This window comes from Orycteropus afer, unplaced genomic scaffold (assembly GCF_000298275.1).
Source record: "Orycteropus afer afer isolate SDZICR_OR568_19922 unplaced genomic scaffold, OryAfe1.0 scaffold00462, whole genome shotgun sequence".
NCBI classification, from domain to species: Eukaryota; Metazoa; Chordata; class Mammalia; order Tubulidentata; family Orycteropodidae; genus Orycteropus; species Orycteropus afer.
This window is the reverse complement of record NW_006922049.1, coordinates 1389346-1412063: the sequence shown is the minus strand read 5'-3', so window position 1 is coordinate 1412063 and position 22718 is coordinate 1389346. Positions and strand designations below refer to the sequence as shown.

Sequence of the window (22718 nt, the reverse complement as noted above, 5' to 3'; positions counted from 1 at the left end):
GACATGAGACAAAGTATATGTGAACTGCTGTATGAAAAGTGAATTTACTCTGTAAATCTTCACCCAAATCCTAATAAAAAAATAAATAAATAAATAAATAAATAAATACAAAATTAAAAAAAAAAAAAAGGATTTTCAAATGATACTCATGGATAAATTCTAGCAGCTATATTATGAACATCCATTTCTAAAGTATAGGTGTATGAAACAACAAACTGAAATGTCTAACTGGAAATTAATAATGATATAAAAGACATTAACAATTTCTGCTTTCATTTTCTTTTAGCTTAAAGGTGAGTTTCTCCAAGACAGCCTCATGTATTTTGCAGTTGCATTTGTAAAAGTGATACCAAGTGGAGACCTCATAGAACCTAATGATTAATGAAGAAAGGTACCCAATTTTGATAGGGTCACTTTTTCACAAGTACAATTTTTTTATATGCATTTAGTTATTCATGAAAATTAAATTCAGTTAACTAACCCTGACCTAGATTTACTAAGATGTCAGTATGTGATAAATATAACCCATTACAGAAAGTCACTTGCTAAAGTTAGGATGCTTTCTGAATGCTGTTGCACCTCTTTGCAAGATCATTTTTCTCAGAAACATCCTATATGCCTCAAAGGAATGAATGAATGAGTAGATACTCCATTAGTTTACTTTAGTTTTGATGATGAATAAAAGTGTTCACTTGTGAACCAAGATGCCTATTGAGTGTTAATTTGAGACAGAGAGAGGACTGCAGAAATGTACTGGATATGCTGTTGTTGTTGTTATGTGCCATCGAGTTGGACCCAACTCATAGCGACCCCTCCTTGGGTTTCCGAGGCAGTATCACTACGGAAGTAGATTGCCCCATCTTCCTTACGAGGAGTAGCTGGTGGGTTTGAACCACCAGCCTTCTGGTTAGCAGTCAAGTGCCTTAGGCACTACACTACCAGAGCTCCCACTGGATATGCAGAGTCACACAATATGTCCACTCTCACTTTAGTCATGCAAGTAACACTGGAAGAGTAGGAGTCATGAGCGCAAGTTCTAGCCCCACATCTTCCATAAATTTACCAATTTAAAGCCATCTCAGTGAAAATCCCAGCAGGATTGAATTGTAGAAGTCAAGTTCATTACAACTTCTTTTCCAGCACAGAGTTTCTGGTGTATCTGCTTGCCCTTCTGAACTGGAAACAGCATGCAATTAGTCACATCACTGTGACTTAGAGCTAAACGCCTTTTGTGGTGACCTTCCATTGATTTGAGGCGCTTTGCTCTCTTTAGGAAATAAAAACAGACTGGCCAATTTCATTTAGTTTCCAGGCCTTCATACCAAAGGGAATAAACAATCAATGTTCTATTTTCTCCCTGACAAATCCTTCAAGTGATGTTCAAGTCCAAATACAATAATATTTTCACTAAAACATTTGTGTAAAGGAAAAGTAGGACAAGTTGATTTTGCCAAACCAGTTTGTTCAGACCTTTCTGACAATTTGTTTTACCATAAAATTTTCAACACTGGTCTTGTGAGATGAAATAGACATTAGTGTAATATTAGTAGCACTTGTGTGGTGTGATTTGTTGAGGAGAGACAAGATGTTCCTGCCTCACTCTCCCTCTCTTCCTTGTTCCTGAATTGTCTTACTGAAATGTGAAATACTATGGTCCTTTGTGATATGATAATTAAAGTACAGGAATTGAAGTAATAAAGCTCCTGTTCTGCCCTTGAGTGGTATCTGTATATCATGGGTCATGTAACACTTAGCTTTTCTGGTTGTACGTTTTTTATGTGGGACTAAAATACCTGCTAACTCCAGAATTTTTGTTTCTACCATTCATCAGGCACCTCAAAAAGTCTGAAATTAGTGTTTTTTTCTTCTAGCTGATCCTTGAGGGAGTTGTTATCAGGTCCCTACATTTCATTAAAGAGAAGGAAACAGATATAAGAAAGACGTGGGAACAGATCAGTAAGACCAGGTGTTCCCAAGGTGTACATTGTGGGAGAAGGAACAGGGTAAAGAGTGAGTTGTAATGGAGTCAGACTCCACTCTTGGATTTTGGCTGCTGACAGCATTCAAGCCCTACCACTCCCCTTTCTCTTTGCCCACAACTAAGGCTGGATACTCCCTCCTCTGGCACTGGCAGGAAGTTCAAATGGCACAAGCCTAGGCCAGAGGAAACCCTCACCCCAAGCCCACTCTCTAACCCAATAGAAACCCATGCTAGTTGCCCCTCCCTTTTCTCTCAAACCATTTTTGGACCTGCTTGGAGCCTGCTGGGCTCTCCCTAGAAGACCTCATTAAGTAAGGAAAACAAAATACTCATACCTTCTTGGTGTGTGTGTGTGTGTGTGTGTGTGTGTGTGACCATCATCTCAGTTTTGGTTGCTGGAAGGACAGTTTTGGTTTCCGGAAGGAGTCCACTGTCTTTGCAGGAAGACCACGGGACCATCTTCTTTCTCTTCCTTGAGGTGCTAACTATTAGTTTATATCTAACTTAATCCTTTAAATATTCTTACATTAAGTACTTTTGCCTTTAAACCTAGTATATGTCCAATATACTTGTAGAGCAGTACTGTACCAACTGATTCTTTGTACAGTGTTCACAAAGAATTGACATATCAGTCATGGAAGTACTGTGATTTTTATTCTTTATCTTTTTTTTTTTTTTTTTCAAAATAAGCCTACACCCTGTTAAGCTCCTACCTTCCAATACCCATTCACTGGAGCATTTGCTCTGCCAAAATAGATCATTATTTTGTTCTTTCTCACGCTTTTCTGACAGAGCTACTTCATAATCAGTTTAGAGTTTTCAAAAATGAGGCCCAGTAAGGTTTTAACTTATCAAAAGGGTCAATTATGCTAGTAACCTGATTCTACCTCATCTTTTCTAGTTGACTCCTGCTATTGTGGCATAAGGAGCTCTAGTAGGGTAGTGCCTAAGGCACTTGACTGCTAACCAGAAGGCTGGCGGTTCAAACCCACCAGCCACTCCTCAGAAGGAAGGTTGGGCAACCTACTTCCATAGTGACACTGCCTCAGAAACCCAAGGAGGGGTCACTATGAGTTGGATCCAACTCAACGGCATATAACAACAACATTGTGGCATAGTACCTAAGGCACTTGACTGCTAACCAGAAGGCTAGGGTGTGGTTCAAAACCACCAGCCACTTCTCAGAAGGAAGACTGGGCAATCTACTTCAGTAGAGTTACTGCCTCAGAAACTCAAGCAGGGGTCGCTATGAGTCTAAATCAACTCAACAGCAGTGAGTTTGGTTTTTTATCTGTTATTTCCAAGAATGAGTTGGCTTTCTAAGTAACATCACAATGGTTAATATAACCATAAAGGAAATACTGGAAGCAACTTAATATTCAAAATCCAAAACACCCAACCCTCACTGCTATTGAGTTGATTCCAACTCATAGCGACCTTATAGGACAGAGAAGAACTGTCCCGTAGGGTTTCAAAATTGTAATCTTTACAGAAGCAGACTGCCATATCTTTCTCCCATGAAGTGGCTGGTGCGTTCAAACCACTGACTTTTTGGTTTAGCAGTCAAGCACTTAAACACTGTGCCACCAGAGTTCAACTTGACATCCAGCATTGCTGTTTCTTGAAACCAAAAACCAAAAGAAACTCATTGCCATCAACTAAGTTCCAACTCAGAGCAACCCCCACTGGGTTTCCAAGGCGGTAAATCTTTACAGAAGTAAATTGCCCCATCTTCCTTCCATGGAGTACCTGGTGGGTTTGAACTGCCAGTCTTCTGGTTAGCAGTCAAATGCCTTAGGCACAGAGCCACCAGAGCTGCTTTATTTCTTAAAAAGAAGGGTTTAAATGTCTCTGAACAACCTGGATCATTCAAAAATGAATTACAAGCCTTGAAATACTCAGCATCAAAGACAACACACAACTTTATTATGACTCCAGTCAGAATTGCATTTGCTGTAGGATGTGTGACTTTTCCCATGAAAGTCATTGTACTGATTTTGTCAAAGAAAACCAGGTTTAGTCGTACCTATTTAATACCAAAATAGCTAGCGAATTTATCACTGACATAGAATTTTAAATTAGCACAGACTTTTGAGGACATCTTACGCAAGTCTGTGATTTTACAGAATTAGAAACCAAAACCTAGAGAGATTAAGTGACTTGATTAAAACAATACAACTACTTAGTGACAATAATAGACTAAAGTCTAAATTTTATGACTCACATTGTAGCAATCTTTAATCATAGTCCTTTGATTCTTGCCTGCTGCAAATCCATTCCCTAAGCCCTTCTTCTGGTAACACACCCTATTCTTTCTTGGGAAACAATTCTTTCTCATTTCAGTCAAGTGGGCCAGATACATTGAGTCTCTTTCCAGCCCTAAAAGTTGATATGTGCCTCAGTTAGAGCCAGACACTCACTTATGGGACTGAGCTTCATGTTTAAATAGAGGCATTCTCCCCATTACTACTCTCTGCTGAGAGCACAGATTGTAAGCCCAGAGCTGCTGGCAGCCATTTTGCCATACAAGGGAAAACCTTATCTTAGAATGGAGTCAGCACAAAGAAAAGCAGATGGAGAGAAGATTGATCTTGGATTCAAGCAGCTACATTTGACAGCATCTAAAGAAGGGAGCTCTGGTAGCGTAGTGCCTAAGGCACTTGACTGCTAACCAGAGGGATGGTGGTTCAAACCCACCAGCCACTCCTCGGAAGGAAGATGGGGCAATCTACTTCCGTAGTGATACTGCCTCGGAAACCCAAGGAGGGGTCACTATGAGTCGGGTCTGACTCCATGGCATATAACAAAAACAAAACAAAAAAAAGCCACATGGAATCCCTGGGTGGTACAAATGGTTAAGCGCTTGACTATTAACCAAAAGATCTGTGAAGATCTTTATTAACCAAAAGATACCAAATATTCTATGGAAAAATATAAAGATTATTCAGACTTGCCTCTAGCAGAGTTACCCACCCAGAGGGTCCTTGGAAGAAAGGCTTCATGATCTGCATCCAAAAGCTCACTGCCTAGAAAACTCTATGAAACATAGCATTTACTGTGGAACACAGAACTGACACAACAGCTGATTTTCTTTGCCTTTTTTTTTTTTTGGTTTAAAGAAGTCACATCCATCCCTGGGTTCATATGAGCCAATAAATTCCCCTTTTACTTAAGCCACAGTGTGTTATGCTTTTGTCTCTTGCAGTTGGAAGTCCTAAGTAATACAACTGTCCCCTATACCTCACCATATTGGACCTAGTTTTGTAAAGAGGAAAGAAAACCTGTCTAGAAGATCAGCAGAGCGCAGATAATATATTTTTTCCTTTTCAATGGTTTGCTCTGGTAAAATGAGATAAAGCTTTAGAAAAATATACTTCATTCTGCCTTCATTTTTGAAGGAAATAGTGAATTTGGTTATGGATACTGGGTAATTAGGGAGCAGAGACCAGGACCCAGTGTCTGTTTCTCCAGACCATAGTATTAGAGCAGTGGGAAATCCAAGCCCAGAGAATACATTAAGAACCTTTAAAAGAAATCTTTCCATGGAACATTCTAAATGTCTTTTTTAAAAGCTAAAACATATATAGAGAAAGAAAGTATACTAGTGACTACGTAGGGCTGAGGGCGATGAGAAGATTGGAGGGTGATAGCTACAAGGTACAGTGGATTTCTTTTTGAGGTGATGAAACTGTTCTAGAATTGATTGTGTTGATTGTTGCCCATCTCTGTGAACATACTAAAAATCATTGAATTATACACGTCAAGTAAGTAAACTGTATAATATGTGAATTATATCTCAATAAAGATGTTCCAAAAAAACTAACAAAAAATCTCGATCTGGGGATTGTGTTTTCTCTTCTATGGGCTACACACAATTATTTTCCTCTTCATACGGCAATAATTTTCCCAAATATTCTATGGAAAAATATAAAGATTATTCAGACTTGCCTCTAGCAGAGTTACTCACAATTTATTTTAATTATTGATGGTTTTGTTGTTGTTGTTGTTGTTGTTGTTGTTTGCCGTCGAGTCAGCCCCGACTCATAGCGACCCCTCCTTGGGTTTCCGAGGCAGTATCACTACGGAAGTAGGATTGCCCAGTCTTCTTTCCAAGGAGTGCTTGGTGGGTTTGAACTGCCAGCCTTCTGGTGAGCAGTCAAGTGCTGGTTTAGAGAAGACTTTTTCAACCTCATTGGTAACATCCCATCTGTAAACGTTTTGGTAAGGCGGTGTTTCTGGATGTGGGTAGGGTGGGCCAAATGGCCACTTAGGCTGAGTCACTGAGGCCTGGACCAAAGGACAAAGCAGAGACTCACTCAGACTCCTCACTTTGGGACTAAAGATAGGGTTTAAGGCTGAATGAGATCTACCAGGGTCAGATTGTAGAGATGTGGAGGTAGAACTTGTCTAAGACCACCAAGAGAGCTTCTAAGGAAATGCCCTTTGTCTTTGGTACATGGCTGGGACTACTTTATTATCCTAAAACTTCTGAGAATCTTGAAGGCTTGGAAGGGGCTGATACAAGTAAAATTCTTGAACTTAATTTTCATGAGTTTCAAGGCAATTTCCCTTACTGACTGCCTAACACTTGACCTGAGAATTGGCCATTTATCTCAATTAACTACAAGGATCTACAAGAGGGAGTCAGAGAGGAAGAGGAAGAAAAGAGGATCCAGCTGTCACGGCTTGTGCTGTGAGGAAGTTCAGGGCTGAACTTGGGCATGAAGTAGCCATAGTGCTTCAGTGACTTATAGCCTGGACATTTTCAGATATTGACCAAGTAAATCTTTTATCTCATTTTATACATGAAAACAAAAAGTCTAAAGATAGGGTGTGAGTCCAATGTTACCAGGGACTAAGCTGTTGATAAGCAAACTTGAGAGGTAGTTGAATATTGTTACGTGATGTTCCTACAACATGGATCAATTACCCACATCTTAGATGCTTTCTCACCAAGGTAGTATGGAAAGTGTTTGGCTACGTATATTCACTTGGCACTTATTGAATGAAAGTTTATGGCTGTGAACCCTGTTTGGAAAGATTTGGGGGAAACTCTGCCAAATCTTGGTTTTAGAGGATTATTGGATTTAAGATGCAATTGCTTGTTGAAATGGAACCCTGAATGTCTTCTGTCTGCAGATCAGGACAGCCAAAGATTCTGAGAATTTTGAGCTAAAAAGGTAAGAACTTTAAATCAAAGGAAGGGCAGCTCACCTCCCCAACTGTTAAAGATTAAAAGTAAGTGTAAAGAAAAGGCTTAAAGTTAAACCATGGAGAGTGAAAAATAAAGTCCCCAGGCTAGAAAATGTTCTCCTATGGAAGGAAGTTTCTACTTCTGAGAAAGGACCAAAAAACTTCCCTCAGAGCCCTTTGCTTACCTTTTCTAAGGAACTATGCATTTATATCTTTCTTTTCTTTATGACATTAAGTTTCTAGACTTTTCTCCAACTCTAACGCACCAGTCATTTTTCCCTTCCCCCCAACTGGCAACAAACCAGCTTGCTGCCTGGAAGGAAAAAATGTATCTTCATAATCCCAAAAGTAAATATTGTTCATTCCAAAAGGTTATTAAAAAATAAGTCCGCTCTCTGTTCTGCTGACCTTGACAGTTTTTCCTAAAAGAAGATGTCTTTTTCTCTGAAAAGTAGAAATGTTGGTAGACCAATGGCAACAATTTAATAGGTAGAAATTGGAGCTGATTTTTCTGCCCTCGGATTTTATGTCTCAACAAAAATAATACATTAGCCTACAGAAAGAATGTAAAATCACTAATCATGAAACATCAAAGCATCGGTTGTGTAAGTGGCGTGTGAAGAGTCTCTTGAAGGGGCTTGCATTGGCCAAGGATTCTATGACTTTATTTTCGTTCACATCTGTGACATTGTAAAGCCTGCAGTGAGTCGGTCAAACATGGTCCCAAACATGTTTCCTTGTTTGGACTACTCTCTGCAGCACTAACAGTGAAGCTAGTAAAAGGCTAGACACCTTTGGGTGATGGGCTCTACTGTGCTTCACCTGAAGAACCTGCCATTGAATCACCTCCGTACTATATGATAGGTACATTTCCAGAACAATTAACAACCTATTTTTACTTTACAAGACTTGTTGTTGTTGCTATTGTTTTGTCAAAGACTTCCTATTACTTGGTTCTACAATCAACACCAGTGGAAGCAGCAGTCAACACATCAAAAGACATATTGCATTGAGCAAATCTGTTGCAAAAGACTCCTTTCAAGAGCTGAGGAGCAAAGATGCCTCCTGAAAGACTAAGGGGCACCTAACCCAAGCTATGATATTTTCAAGCACCTTTTATGCATGTGACAGCTGGAAAATGGATAAGGAAGACCAAAGAAGAGTTGACGCTTTTGAGTTGTGGTGCTGGCAAAGACTGCTGAGAGTACTGTGGACTGCTAAAAGAACTAAGAAATCTGTCCTGGAAGAAGTGCAGTTGGAATGCTCCTTGGAAGTGAGAATGGGCAGACTTTGTCTCACCTACTTTGGTCATGTTTTCAGAAGGGACCATTCTCTGGAGGATGTCATGCTTGGTAATTTTTCCATCCATTGCCTTAGTGATGGGCTTTCTTTGCATTATATCAGTCTTTTGATTGTTGTTTTTGTTATTACAATTATTGCCACAGTAAAACTTTTATATTCTCTATCATGTAATTTTGTTTCTGTAGAAGAGATTCCTAGAAATGGTTTTGCTGTGCCAAAAGGCACACGCATTTTTCAGTTAAGAACTTCAACACTTTTCAGAAGGACATACCCTAACTGAATGTGTTGTAGAATGCAGACACTCCACTGCCTCACATTGAGGAAGCATCGTAACTGTACCATACACTGCGATGAGAGACAACATGCCACGAACAGTCACCCTGCAGCACTAGTGGTTTTTTCTCCTTCTGGGCAGCTACAGAGCTCTTTTCAGGAAGCTTAGACAACTAAGACATAGGAGCGCACCTGATCCAGACCTCCCTACTTCTTTTCCTTGTTCCCTACAGCTCATCTTCTGATTTACTAGGTTCCTGTTGCCTTCTTTCTCTCCTCCAACATACCACGCTTAGGCAAGCTTTCCAATTTCTGGTTCCTCAATTTGTAAATAGCTCCCCCAAGATATTTATGTGGCTGACAATTTCTCGATATTCAAGTATGAGCTAAAACATCCCCTTCTCAAGGAAGCTTTTCCTGGCTGCCCCATATAATTACTTTCCCCAATATCCCTTACTCTTTATCACTTCATTTTCATTTCACAGCATTTTTCACTTTCTGGATCCCCTTGGCTCTGTGTTAAAATTCACCCCACACCCAATGCCTTCTCACAACTTTTTTTTGGCCATCACGCTCTGACCTCCATATTGTAGTCATCTCTAGGCAGACTCCCTGCTTCTACCCTTGTTCCCTATAGCCCACTTACACTCACACAGAAGCCAACAAGTCCTTTTTAAACTGAAAGCAATTCATGTTATTCCTCTGCTCAAAATGCTCCAATTGCTTTGCATAGCACTAAGAATTTTCACTCTTATCAGGGTTCACTAGGCATTGTTGGACCCCCAGACTATTGCTCAACCCCAGACCTTCCATTCTTTCCTGATTCACTCTATGAAGCCACACTGGCCTCTCTGCTGTTCATGAATATACCAGGAACACTCTGCACACAAAGACCCTGCAGTTTCTCCCGCTAGGAACAATAAAGCCAGACATTCACAAGGCTCATACTCTGGCTTCCTTCAGAGCTCAGATCAAAGGACACATAGCTCTTACCCTACACCTCTCTGTCATGCCTTTTATTTCTTCATAGCACTTACCACTAGCCAACAATTATTTTATTTGCTTACTTATTTTCTTATTTATGCTCCATCTGGTCTATAAGTTCATGGACATTATTCTTTGTGACCAGCACATATTCGGTTCTCAATAAGTATTGTTTGAGTGAACAATGGCATTATACTTAGCACTCTCTCTTCCAACTAGAATGGAAGCTCCCTGAGAGCAAGGACTTCATCTCTCTAGTTTGATACTGTGTCCGCAAGTGGCTGGCACCCAGTACTCTTTCTGGCATGTGATAGATCTTCAGTAAATATTTGTTAAATGAACAAATGAATTGATATAAACATGGAGCTAGTGGAGCTTAGGAGATAGTAATCATTGATTATTTATATTTTTGTTTGGAACATATTCAGTTTTTTTAATTGAATTTAGAATATTTAGGGGATAAAATCCACAAGACTACCTCCAAGAAATTGCTAATAATCAAAAGATACAGAGTTTGATAGCCATATGGAAGTCCTTCCACTCTGTATGTTGGAGATTCTATAAAAGAGAAGGTTATTCAGGGTGAGGGATTAACTACAAACAGGCCTGGCCTGTTGGATCTTTGTATGAAAAAATGAGAAGCCATTTCTGTGCTAAATAGAGCTGGCTGGAGCTGTTGAGAGCTCAAATTAATAGCAGGTAGGTGAGTGAACACAAGTTGTTATTACCTTTGCAGACAGGCAGCCAAGAACGCATAAGTAGTTGAGCCAGCATTGTAAGTATGTCCTGAGGAGGGCCTGAACCTGTCCATTCTGGTTCAAACCCCTGCTAACAATTTGCATTTCTGCTCTTGATATACTGAATCAGAGTCTGCAGTTTAACAAGATTCCCAGGTGATTCTTATGTGTGCACAAACTCTGTAAGAATCACCTGAGGATCTTGTTAAGACATAGATTCTGATTGAGTATTTCTAGGGTGGAAATGCAAATTCTCAGCAGGCGTTGAAATGGAATAAACTGATTCAAGTCCTGGTCTCAAGGCACCTTCTAAAAAAGCAAAAATTGATGTGTAGGTGTAGCATGGAACACACCTGGACAGGTCTACCACTCATTGAACAGCAGTCTGTAAGGGATGGTCCTTGCTTGGCCTGTCCTTCTTGAGTACCAACTCTTCACTGAATAATCAGTTGGGGTCATAAATATATATCACTTATACCTGGAGTGAGGGAAAACATTGCCATCGAATCTGACTCATACTGACCCTATAGACTAGAGTAGAACTGTTCCCAAAATCTTTATGGAAGCAGACTGCCCACGGAGCAGCTGGTAGGTTTGAACCACTGACATTTGCTTACCAACCAAATCCTTTAACCACAATGCCACCAGAGCACCTAATAATACCTAAAGGAGTTCCTTAACCCAAAACTTCATGAAACAACAAGAATTGAGAATTATCAAACTCACCCCATAGATATGACTTTTATAGAGAGAGAGCAAAACACTCCTTCCCTCACAGTAAAATGTGGGAGGATTAATTAGGAGAGAAAGTTGAGGACAATTGGGAAGGAAGAAAGCTGGATTCCAGGAAAGAGGAAACATGACACCAAGTCCTGATGGGATACTACAGGTATTTTTTGACACTGCAAAAGGGTCGGGGAAGAGAAAAAATTCCTAGGGAAAGAGCAAACTTTATTCATGTCTGGGAATTTCTCTTCCATCACAAGAGAAAAGAGAGTAGAAATGTTGCAGGCCCCAGTTTAGAAGGAGTTTCTGAGTCAATTGTATTGACCAATATGAAATTTCCGTATCTGTAGGGCAAAATAGTCAAATATCAACTACATCATATGGTTCAACATCCAACTGGCCTTCTCTGGAAGGTGGCTTCATTTTCTGTTCCCTTAATAGGAAGAGTGATTTTTACATTGAATCCAAAGTGAGAAAGATTCTCCCAGTATACATACTACTACTAAATAAGCCCCTTGATTTGGAGTCTGGGGTCTAACTTTTTTAACTTCCTATGCCTATAGTTCACATTGCCGTCCAGTCAAACCCAACTCATAGCAACCCCTCCTTGGGTTTCCAAGGCAGTATCACTATGGAAGTAGATTACCCAACCTTCCTTCCGAGGAGTGGCTGGTGGGTTTGAAATGCCACCCTTCTGCTTAGCAGTCAAATGCCTTAAACACTACACCACCAGAGAGCCCTCCTGTTTTTGTGTTTGGTATGCCTATAGTTGGTAGCATGGTGGATAAGGCATTTGGCTACTAACCAAAAGGTCAGTGGTTCAAACCCACAAGTCACTTAATAGGAGGAAGTCACAATGAGGTTTTTGGGAGCTCTGGTGGCATAATGCCTAAGGCATTTGACTAACCAGGAGGGTGGTGGTTCAAGGCTATCAGCCACTCTTCAGAAGGAAGATTGTGCAATCTACTTCCATAGAGATACCATCTCAGAAACCCAAAGAGGTGTCGCTATGAGTCAAAATCAATTCGATGACAATGAGTTTTTTTGAGTTTATGCCTATAGTTAAAAAAAAAAAAAAAAAAAACTCACTGCCATTGAGTCGTTTCCAACTCATAGACTCTGAGAGGATGTAATTAACAGCATGGGGAAGGAAACACTAGATGAAAATCGTAGGGATAGACACCATGCCTATGTTAGGAAGAAATACCTGCTGAAGAGTCATTTATTTCACTTTTAGTAATGTCATTTTCCATCCCTCAGCTTGATATCAGTCAGTCCCTGGGATATTGCTACTTTACATGGTTGCTCCAAGGAAAAAATCGTCCACTCTCAGGAGCTCAAAGCAGGCCAATCTACTTCCTCCCAGCTGCTTTTCTGGAGGCAAAGAGCTCACAGGATCCAGGCACTAACATTTTAAGAAGGTCTAGCAGGCATTTCTTCAGGGCCTGTTGTGTTTGCCATGGTTTCTCACAGCCCAGACAGCAGGAGCATGAAAAGAAAGTTTGGTGGGGCTGACAAGATAATTGAATGGAAATTCATTCAACAAATAAGGTATGTGTTCAAATAAGATAAAAAGAACCAAGGTCCTCTAAAAAACAAATGAGCAATAATTTAAAGTGTCAGAAGCAGAGCCAAAATCTCCCAAAAAAAGAAAGAAATGCTGAGAAGATAAACATGATGCCAGCTGGTTTTGTTGACCTGTCTTCCTTCATAGGCATAATACCTCTTCTAGTGTCAAATTAAATATTGCCCAAGCCCCTTCCAATTCTAAAGGGCAAATCATCAAACCTTATGTGTCTTTCCTAGGATATAGTACATAATAATATGAGAACTTTATTCAAGGTTTCTATAAAGCATGCTGTTGAATATTAGGTTTTTTTTTAATGTTAAAATATAGAATATAAAATGTAAATAAGCTGATATTGATAAAGGCATACATCTCACCAAAATAAATGCAGGAAATATAAATGAAAACCCTAGATACCTTATCATTTGGAATGAATTTTCATCCCCTTCCCAAAGAGTTCCTCTTCTCCACTGATGAAGACTAAATGTGAATTCTTGCATGTAACATGATCTTCGCATGAAAATAATTCTACAAAATTAGTAATGATCCTGATGCCAATGGAATGGAATAGAATGTTGATCATCCCTCATTGTTTACAGATGGATCTTCAAAAATTCTAAGACCTTTGTGGTATACTCATGTCATTGAGTCTCTGAAAGGGAAAACTTTCACTGGTGAAATAAATTTTGTTTTCTGGCATGTTAGCATTAGTAGATGGGACTGTTTAATTCAGTCACAGAGTCATGAGATCAAGATGAATTTGAGCCACACTGCATTGCCCAAAGCCAAACAGCACACAATCTTCCTTTCTATCGCCTCAACTCTGTGCTTCGAAGCCCAGACAGCCCCTGGGTGTAATGAAGGTTATCGATTGTACAAGGTGGTTAAGTGAATTTGGCTTAGGAAAATGTCCTAAGAAAGCAACTCAAGCTCATGTCACTTATGTCATCTTTGTGGTTGAACAACGTTTGGACTTTCTTCTCAGAGTTGATGTTCATTTGTTTTAGTACTGCTGTTGAGTGAGTTTGAGTCAACTCCAGAAATACTGAAAATCCTGTTGGAGGTAGCCAAAAACTTACCTCTGCACAGAGGCATCAGCCAGATAGATTTGTGGGATGACATAGGGGGAAGACAGACACTGTCAGAGGACAATGGTGGCAGATGTATCTGCAATCCCCAGGAACTACGAGGATTGCAGGCTACTAGGAGCTGAAATAAGTAAGAATGTCCTCCCCCTAACATGCAGAATTCAGACTTCTAGCCTCCTAAACTGTGAGAAAATAAATCTCTGTCCTTTAAAGCTACCCACTTGTGGTATTTCTGTTAACAGAAGCAGTAATAAGTTAAGACATCAGGACACAGACCCATTTGGAGAGATTTAAATGGACTCTTGCCTGCCTGTATTGTCATGGTGTGAGAAAACCCAAATCTGCAACACTGGCACAGTTCATTGGACCAAGAATTGAGGTCCCATTGGAAACGGATCATATCCTATCCCAAGAAAATGCACATATAGACATAACCTAATATTTGGCATATAATTCCAGGGGGTTCATAGGTCCTCCAATAGCCAGGTTAAAAACTTGATGACAGGGAGGCTGCCCATCTCAGAGCTGAGTTGTTGGTAACCACTCTCACCAGGGAAGCCCCTTAATAAGAAGCAGAAAGTGGCTCAATCAAACACCCCTCCTTGTGCAAGGAAAACAGAGTTGACCTGTTACCTCTCTGTCCAACAGCTAATGCTGTTGTGTCTCCCAGTTCTAAAGGCCCTGAGACCACGAGGAATTATGCAGTTAAGGAAATTTCACATATTTTTGACAACAAATTCCCATTCCTGAAGGTGGTGTTATATGACTTCCTGTGACCTTGGAGAGCCCAAATAATTAAATTGCCAAGATGAGAGATGGGATAGCCCATAGGACTGGTTCACCAGCCTATAGGAAAGCATCACAGCAGAGGTGGGACTACCTCACACACTAGCCCTTATCCTAGATACTGACTGCATGTATTGTGCAAATTTCTTTTTGAGCTTCTTACTGTGGGTATGTAGAGTAGGTAGTTTGTGAGTAATTGAGCTCTGAAATGAGTAACTGGTGATTTGGAAAACAAGTGCTAAAAAAGTTGCCCAATAAAAGGCTAGAGGGTGGGGAATTGCATCTCAATTAGGACATGGGAAGACTCCTGGAGTTGCCAAGCTGTCCATCTCTTCATGGCATATTTGAAAACAATATTAATCAAGATGTCACACAGGTCACTGTAAATAGAAATACCATGCAAATTCATAAAGATCAAGCCTAAAGAGCATTCCAGACATCCCATCACGTGCCCACACTTACACACATATTCACGTACACTTGCATATACTCACCCTCACATCCATAGCTAAAACTCAAGTCCTGTTATCTAAGAGTAAGGTGGACTACTTATGACATCAACGTTCAAATCAGAAAGGAGATTTAAAGAGGCTTTCAGGAGGCCGCCTTAAAGAAACTAGATAATCATTTTTCCAGGATGAATTATCTAATGACCTTCAGAGGATTAGACAAGGTTCTCTCTCATTTCTCACTTCTGGAATTGATAATTTTGTGGAAAATTTCAAGGTCAATTAAACTAGAGAGAAAGACAAAAGTTGCCATAGATAATATATAAGTAAATGAGCAGGATGCAATGAGTTCAGTAAGGAAACAAAGCCAAGCATTGTCCTATAAATGTGGTTAAAGGAGAGAGAAGGTATTTGAGGTTAAGCGGTGGAGTTCTCACTGTCCACGCAGGAGACCTGTGTTTGAATGCTGGCCAATGCACCTCACGCAGAGCCGCCATTCCTCTGTCCACGGAGGCTTGTGTGTTGCAATTGTACTGAACAGGTTTCCATGGAGCTCCCAGTTTAAGATGTACCAAGAAGAAGGCTTGGTTATCTACTTCTGAAAATGAGCCAATGAGAACCCTGTGGCTCTAACTCTCTGTTTAATACAAATGGGTGCACATGGTGCCTGATGTACAATGGTTGGGCGACACTTCCTTCTGTTGTTTATGGGGCACCATGAGTCAGGGGCCCAACTTGATGGCAAGTAATAATGACAACAAAACCTGGGGAGACTTCATTGAGGAGGACATTTGACCTAGGCCTTGACTGTGGATTTAATAGCAATATGGAAGGTAATATTAACTGTGCTGCACTGTGTGTGAAGCACTGAACTAAAGGCATTAGTGTATCATGTCATGTCATTCTCACAAGTGCCCCATGAAATAAGTGCTATTATTACTCGAACTTTGCCAATAGGAAACAGGAGCTGAGAGACTTTAAATAACTCACATTCTAAGTCAAAGCTTAAGCTGAAAATTGATTGCAGTCAGATGATTCCATAACTGGAGCTATTACTCCCAGGTTTGGGCCAGAAAGCAAGGTGGACTGTGGAAGAGGTGGACAGGGCCATTTTGAGGGAGAGAAGCATGCCAGGCCCTCCTGATTTCTCCTTTCAGCAGAGTGGAATCAGTTTTCTAGACACATTTATACTTTGCTTCTCTGATGTACTCCAAGCCACAACCCCACACCCCATTTTCTTTCATGTTTTAGCTTGAATTATAAAAAGCTCTTGTAGGCCAAACTTGTCTCTGATTCATTTCTAATCAGACAGAAGTTATCGAGTAGGTCACCACATAGCCAGAGACCGCATCTTAGTTATGCTTTCCTCCCTAGAGAGCCTAACAGCCCTACTCTGCCATCCCACAGAGTCTCAAATTACAGAAAATCTCCTCAGTAAAACAATCCTCACAGCAGAATAAAACTCACCTTTTCTACAACCTTCAAGCATGTGTCTCTGTCATTGACTTTTCAAATAGTGTTTGCTAAAGTTAGAGTAATTCTGTCTAACATAGCCCAAAGTCTGTAAAGATGTAAAAACAAAGGGCTTAGACTGACCTACATCAACAGTGTTCTGTGTGGTATTAATAGTTACTGCTGCACTTTCCAGAGCCTTTAATATGCAAAGGTGCATTTTGGCTCTCTAGGTATGGAGGATCATATGCAATATTTCCCAGTTAATTTGGCCTAGCCATCCTGTTTCCTGGGAGCTCTGGTAGCATAGTGCCTAAGGCATTTGACTGCTAACCAGAAGGCTGGTGGTTCAAACCCACCAGCCACTCCTTGGAAGGAAGGTTGGGCAATCCATTTCCATATTGATACTGCCTCAGAAACCCAAAGAGAGGTAGTGATGATTTGGATCTGACTCGATGGCACATAACAACAACAACAACAATCCTATTTCCTTGAGTTATTTACACCCTACATTTTGGAGATGGTTGGCCTAAAACACTTACTTTACAAGGAAAAACCAAACCAAACCAAACTTACTGCCATGGAGTCAGGTCTGACTCACAGTGACCCCTCCTTGGGTTTCCAAGGTAGTATCACTATGGAAGTAGATTGCCCAATCTTCCTTCTGAGGAGTGGCTGGTGGGTTTGAGCCACCAGCCTTCTGGTTAGCAGTCAAATGCCTTAGCGACTACACCACCAGAGCTCCCCTGCAAGGAAAAGACATGGGAAATTCTTACTACTGGCTAGAATATATAAGCAGTCCCCAGGTTACCAACGGTGGATTACAGACAACTTGAACTTGCCCTTTAATGTTATATAAATTTGTCCCCACTTTGAAAGGACTGAAACAAACCCTACTTGCAAAAAATTCTTCATGACAGTCACTTTACTTGCTGCAGGTACAGCTTTTAAATTATTGAAAAGTCTTCAAGTCTTTCCAGGTGCTAAACCCACTGCCATTGACTTGATTGTAACTCATGTAACAACCCTACAGCACAGAGCAAAAATGCCCCAGTAGGGTTTCCAAGGCTGTGAATCTTTACACAAGCAGACTACTACATATTTCTCCCAAGGAGTGACTGGTAGTTTGAACAGCCAACCTTTTGATTAGCAGCTGAGAGGTTTAACCACTGTGCCACAAGAGCTCCTTTATGAAAGATAAACCAGACCAAACCCATCAAGTCGATTTCAACTCATAATTTTTCCAAGGCTGTAAATCTTTACGGAAGCAGACTGCCTCATCTTTCTCCTGTGGAGCTGCTGGTGTGTTCTCAATGCCTTAACCATAGAGCCACCAGGAGAGGCTCATGGAAAAACTGTCCAGCACCTATAAGGGTCTATGAAACCTATCACACTTCCCATTGAGACCTAAACTGCATTCCCTCATGGAGAACTTGGAATGGCCTCCAGGCTGCCTGTCAGTCCTTGGAAGAAATTCAGAAAAACACTTTGGGGCGGAGGTTTACCTTTGCTATGACGATGGCACACTGTTGATTTTGCCAGTGCTGGTTGCAGACTAAACCACTGAACTGTTGTTGTTGTGTCAGGTCTCATCCAGTTGGCTCTGACTCATAGTGACTGTGTGTATGACAGAACAAAACACTGCCCAGTCTTGTGCCATCCTCATACTCCTGCTCTAACCACTGAACTAGACTATGCTAAAGGTCAATGTGATAATCACCAGAGCAGTGGTTCTCAATCCTGGCTGCACATTGGAAAAATCTGAGGTACTTCTAAAAACACTGATGCAGAATCCATTCCAGACAATTAAATTAGAATCATAGGAGGATGGGGTTAGAGTTTGAACAGGTTGAAAGTCTCTCAGGTAATTTTAATTTGTAGCCAATTAAGAACCTTGGGCTTTCAAGGTTGGCTGAACTGCTTAGAAGCTTAAGAAATCAGTGAAGCATAGCGGCAGTGTGACCCAGGGAGACTGGATCTTGTCAACCGAGGTGAGAACAATAGGGTGCTGCCTGTTGCAGGTGTGGGGGTTAAGGGTGGGCGTGAGAGGGTATTTCTGAGGTGCTCCTTAAAAAAGTGATGATGACATCAAGTAAGCATTCTTTTTTTTTTTTTCCCATCTATCCACCCATATACCCATGTTAGCCTTTACTGACAATGCACTATTATATGTACAAAAGGGTTCATCTTTGTTGTCTGTACCTCCCATGTACCTCTCTATGTCTTTCTCATCCTCAATGCTGCCATATTGGTCACTCCAAGTGAGAATTCTTAACCAGCTGTTCAATAAATTGTCATCTATGTGTTCTAGCTGCTAGGGATATAGCAGAGAACAATAGCAAAAAAGAAACAAAGTCCTTATTATATTCTAATGGCTGAGGACAGGAAATAAATAAGTGATTAAAGTATGTAATATATGGTAATTGAGGAGAAAAATAAAACAGATTTAGGGGGATTATCTTACATAAAATACTGAGAGATGGAGTTTAATTCTTCTGGAATCCAGATTTCTGTGGTCCACGGAGTTTAGGTGTCACACCCTCATTGCCTTGAGCTCTTCTTTTTAACCTTGAGCCTTGAGAAAACTTATTTCCTAAAAAAAAAAAAAAACCCACAAAAACCAAACTCACTGTCATCGAGTCAGATCCTACTCATAGAGACCCCTCCTTGGGTTTCCGAGGTGGTATCACTATGGCAGTAGATTGCCCAACCTTCCTTCCAAGGAGTGACTGGTGGGTTTGAACCATCAGCCTTCTGGTTAGCAGTCCAATGCCTTAGGGACCACACCACCAGAGCACCTCATATTTCCTAAAATCATCTTTAAGTCACACAATAGTCTGCTAAGTAGCTAAGACTGTTTTGCCTTAACTATTGGGCTCTTTTGAAGAATTATCTGTGTGCAGTTTCAAGAAACAGAAACTTCAGGGTTGGACTGGAAGCTGTGTTTTAGGGTAAATTATTATTGTATAAACACTGTTCTGGCCCTGTTTCCATGGCAATGTCAATAACATGAGCTATAAAAAATTTTGGAAGTTCTTTTATTTTAAAAAATAATAAGTTTTTTTTATTGTGATTTGGGTGAAAGTTTACAGAGCAAATTCACTTTCCATACAGCAGCTCACATATACTTTGTCCCATGTCATTGACTGCAACTTCCCACAATGCAACAGCTCCCCTCCCTCTTCATCCCCATAACTACCTCTTCCCTATGTCCTTCCCTCCTCCCATGCACTCCTGCCCCCTGAGCTGTCTCCCTCTGTATACATAGCCCTTCTATTCTCCCATGATTAATCTCTCCAAGGAGTGCACTACCTAATATAAATATTCACTTCATATGTCTGTCTTTTGTTGGGTTGGAAGCCATGGGAGTGGATTCAATTCCAGACCTGAAGGGCAGCTAGGGCCTATAGTCCCAGGGGTCCCATCAGGCTCTATCAGACCAGCAAACCTGGTCCCTCCCTTATTTATTTATTTATTTATTAATGATTTTGTGTTTTGTTCCACATTGTTCTCCCACTCTATGCAGGATCTCCTACATAGATCTCCCTCCAAGTGGTTGACAGTGGTAGCCGGGCACCATCTAATTCTTCTGGTCTCATAATCGTATAGGCTGAGGATTGCATGGTGTACCAGTTGCTTGGAATTAATTGTTTCCATGCATCTTTGGTTTTCTTCATTCTTCTTTGCTTTGGATGAGGAGAGACCCATCGTTGCATCTAGATGCCGCTTGCAAGCTTTTAAGATCCCAGTCACTACTCGCCAAAGCAGGATGTGGAATGATGCTTTTGTGTAGTATGTTATGCCAGTTGAGCTTGATGTCCCCTGTGACTATGGTCTCAAGCTCACAGGTCCAATGACTTGCTCCCTCTGGGTAACTGGGGCTGTGGCCAAGAAGAAACTACAACTTTGTCCCTTGTCAGCGGTACTATATACCTGGAAATTCTTAGAGAACATAAAAATACACTTGTGGAATTATTGTCTGCCAACCCTACACATGGTCTTGGACACAGTCCCCCCTACATAGACATACCTAATAGTTCTGCATGTCTACCTGTCTATCCACCCCACATACAACAGAATGAAACACCACTTGGTCCTGTGTCATCCTCACAATTGTCATTTTGTTTGAGCCCATTATTGTAGCTACTATGTCAATCTATCTCATGAAGGCTCTTCCTCTTTTACATTGACCCTCTACTCTACCAAGCATGATGTCCTTCTCTGGGAATTAACTTCAGGGCATTTAATGGCCTCTTGAGGAAGTCTTGGTGGTGCGAGGGTTATGTGCTCAGCTACTAACCAAAAGTTGGCAGTTCAAATGCATCCAGATGCTCTGCAGGAGAAAGACCTGGGAATCTGCTTTTGTGAAGACTACAGCCCAGAAAGCCCCATGGAGCAGTTCCACTCTGTCACACGGTGTAGCTAAAACAAAATAATGTGTTTTTTAAAATTGTTTTGCCATTAGCCATCACTGCCAATAAAGAAGACATATAGTTGTCAGGAGCCTTCTGAGAGACAATTGAGTGGACTCAGGACTCAGCTCTGCCTCCTAGGACTTGCTACATTATCAGGCCTCATGTGCCCACTCCAACATTCCCAGCTGACAGAGGAGATCATTGGCCTTGGCTTATGTTTTCTAGGAAGCTCTGGTAACATAGTGCCTAAGGCACTTGACTGCTAACCAAAAGGCTGGAGGTTCAAACCCAACAGTCACTCCTCGGAAGGAAGGTTGGGCAATCTACTTCCATAGTGATATCAGCTTGGAAACCCAAGGACGGGTTGCTATGAGTCGGGTCCGACTTGATGGCACATAACAACAACAACAAGGTTTTCTACTGACAATTGGCCTAGATCACAATGAGGCCTGCCATATGGTAGCAGCCTTCCAAGTCATAATAATCTACATCAATAAGGTACATGTGCACTGGGATTCAAAGTCTTCTCTGTGGGCGATGCCCACTTTCACACCAATTGTGCAGGGTCCTTTAGCAGGGATACCATTCTTTTATCTTTTCTTTTTTCTTTTCAGCCTCTATTAGGTGGGGCTCACCTTTCAGCCCCTATTAGGTGGGGCTCACTCCATGTCAAATACATTCTAAACAGCCCAACAGCCTCTTTTTCATTTGGTACCTGAAGGAGGTCCTTAAGTGGAGACTGGGCCACAGAGTGAAAGAGAGGACAGGTTTCCTCCTCCAGCTAAGAGCTGGCCCCTCCTTTCCTATTGTTAGGTGACAGAAAGTTGAATTTTGGCTCATAGAGACTCCATGTGACAGAGTAGAAATGCCCAAGAGGGTTTCCTAGGCAGTAATTTTTAGAGAGCAGATTCCCAGGTCTTCCTGCCATCTAGCTGTTGGAGGGGTTTGAACCAGCAACCTTCAAGTTAGCAGCTGAGCACGTAACCATTGTGTCCCCAAGATTTAGCCTTTCTAGCCCTCCTTTTTTACTTTTTCTCCCTTCATCACTTTTCCAGTGACTACTGGCAAAGCAGCGGGTGAACTGCCACGGTCATTAATATGGTGAAACCAGGCTGCCTCTTCCTCTAGGAAATCCTCATCTGTGTCCCCAACTTCTTTCCCTCCTTCTCTGCAACCCTGGCTGTTAAGCTCCTATCTCCTACCAGGAAAAAAACAAACAAAACATTGCCATGGAGTTGATTCCAACTCATAGCGAACCTATAATACAGAGTAGAAACCCCATAGGCTTTCAAAGGCTTGTGATCTTCACGGAAGCAGACTGAAAGCTTAGCCACTGCACCAGCAAGGCTCCAGTTCAAACTCTGTTCAGCATCATGTTGTTGTTGTTGTTGTTGTTGTTGTTGTTATGTGCCGTCGAGTTGGCCCCGACTCATAGCGACCCCTCCTTGGGTTTCCGAGGCAGTATCACTACGGAAGTAGGATTGCCCAACCTTCCTTCCGAGGAGTGGCTGGTGGGTTTGAACCGCCAGCCTTCTGGTGAGCAGTCAAGCACCTTAGGCACTATGCTGCTACCAGAGCTCCCGTTCAGCATCATAGCAACAGGCAATTTTCCTCTGATAGACGAGTGGGGACCATGTATGAGTGCATGGGCTAGGATTCAAACCCAGATCTCCCACAAAGTAAGAGCTCTCTCACTGAACCCAAAATAACTTCTCTCCTTCAAGCACATTTATAGGACAATGTTTTGTTTTGTTTTGTTTTCTCA

At 41.2% G+C, this 22718-nt stretch overlaps 1 protein-coding gene across 1 annotated transcript in view; it reads left to right on the top strand.

Moving 5' to 3' along the window:
- The window catches only part of CTTNBP2 (cortactin binding protein 2), a 253837-nt gene that overhangs the window by 219882 nt on the left and 11237 nt on the right, over positions 1-22718 (top strand). The window contains 1 exon segment of the mRNA XM_007954509.1: positions 287-293. Within this exon segment, the coding sequence (XP_007952700.1) occupies positions 287-293 (7 nt within the window).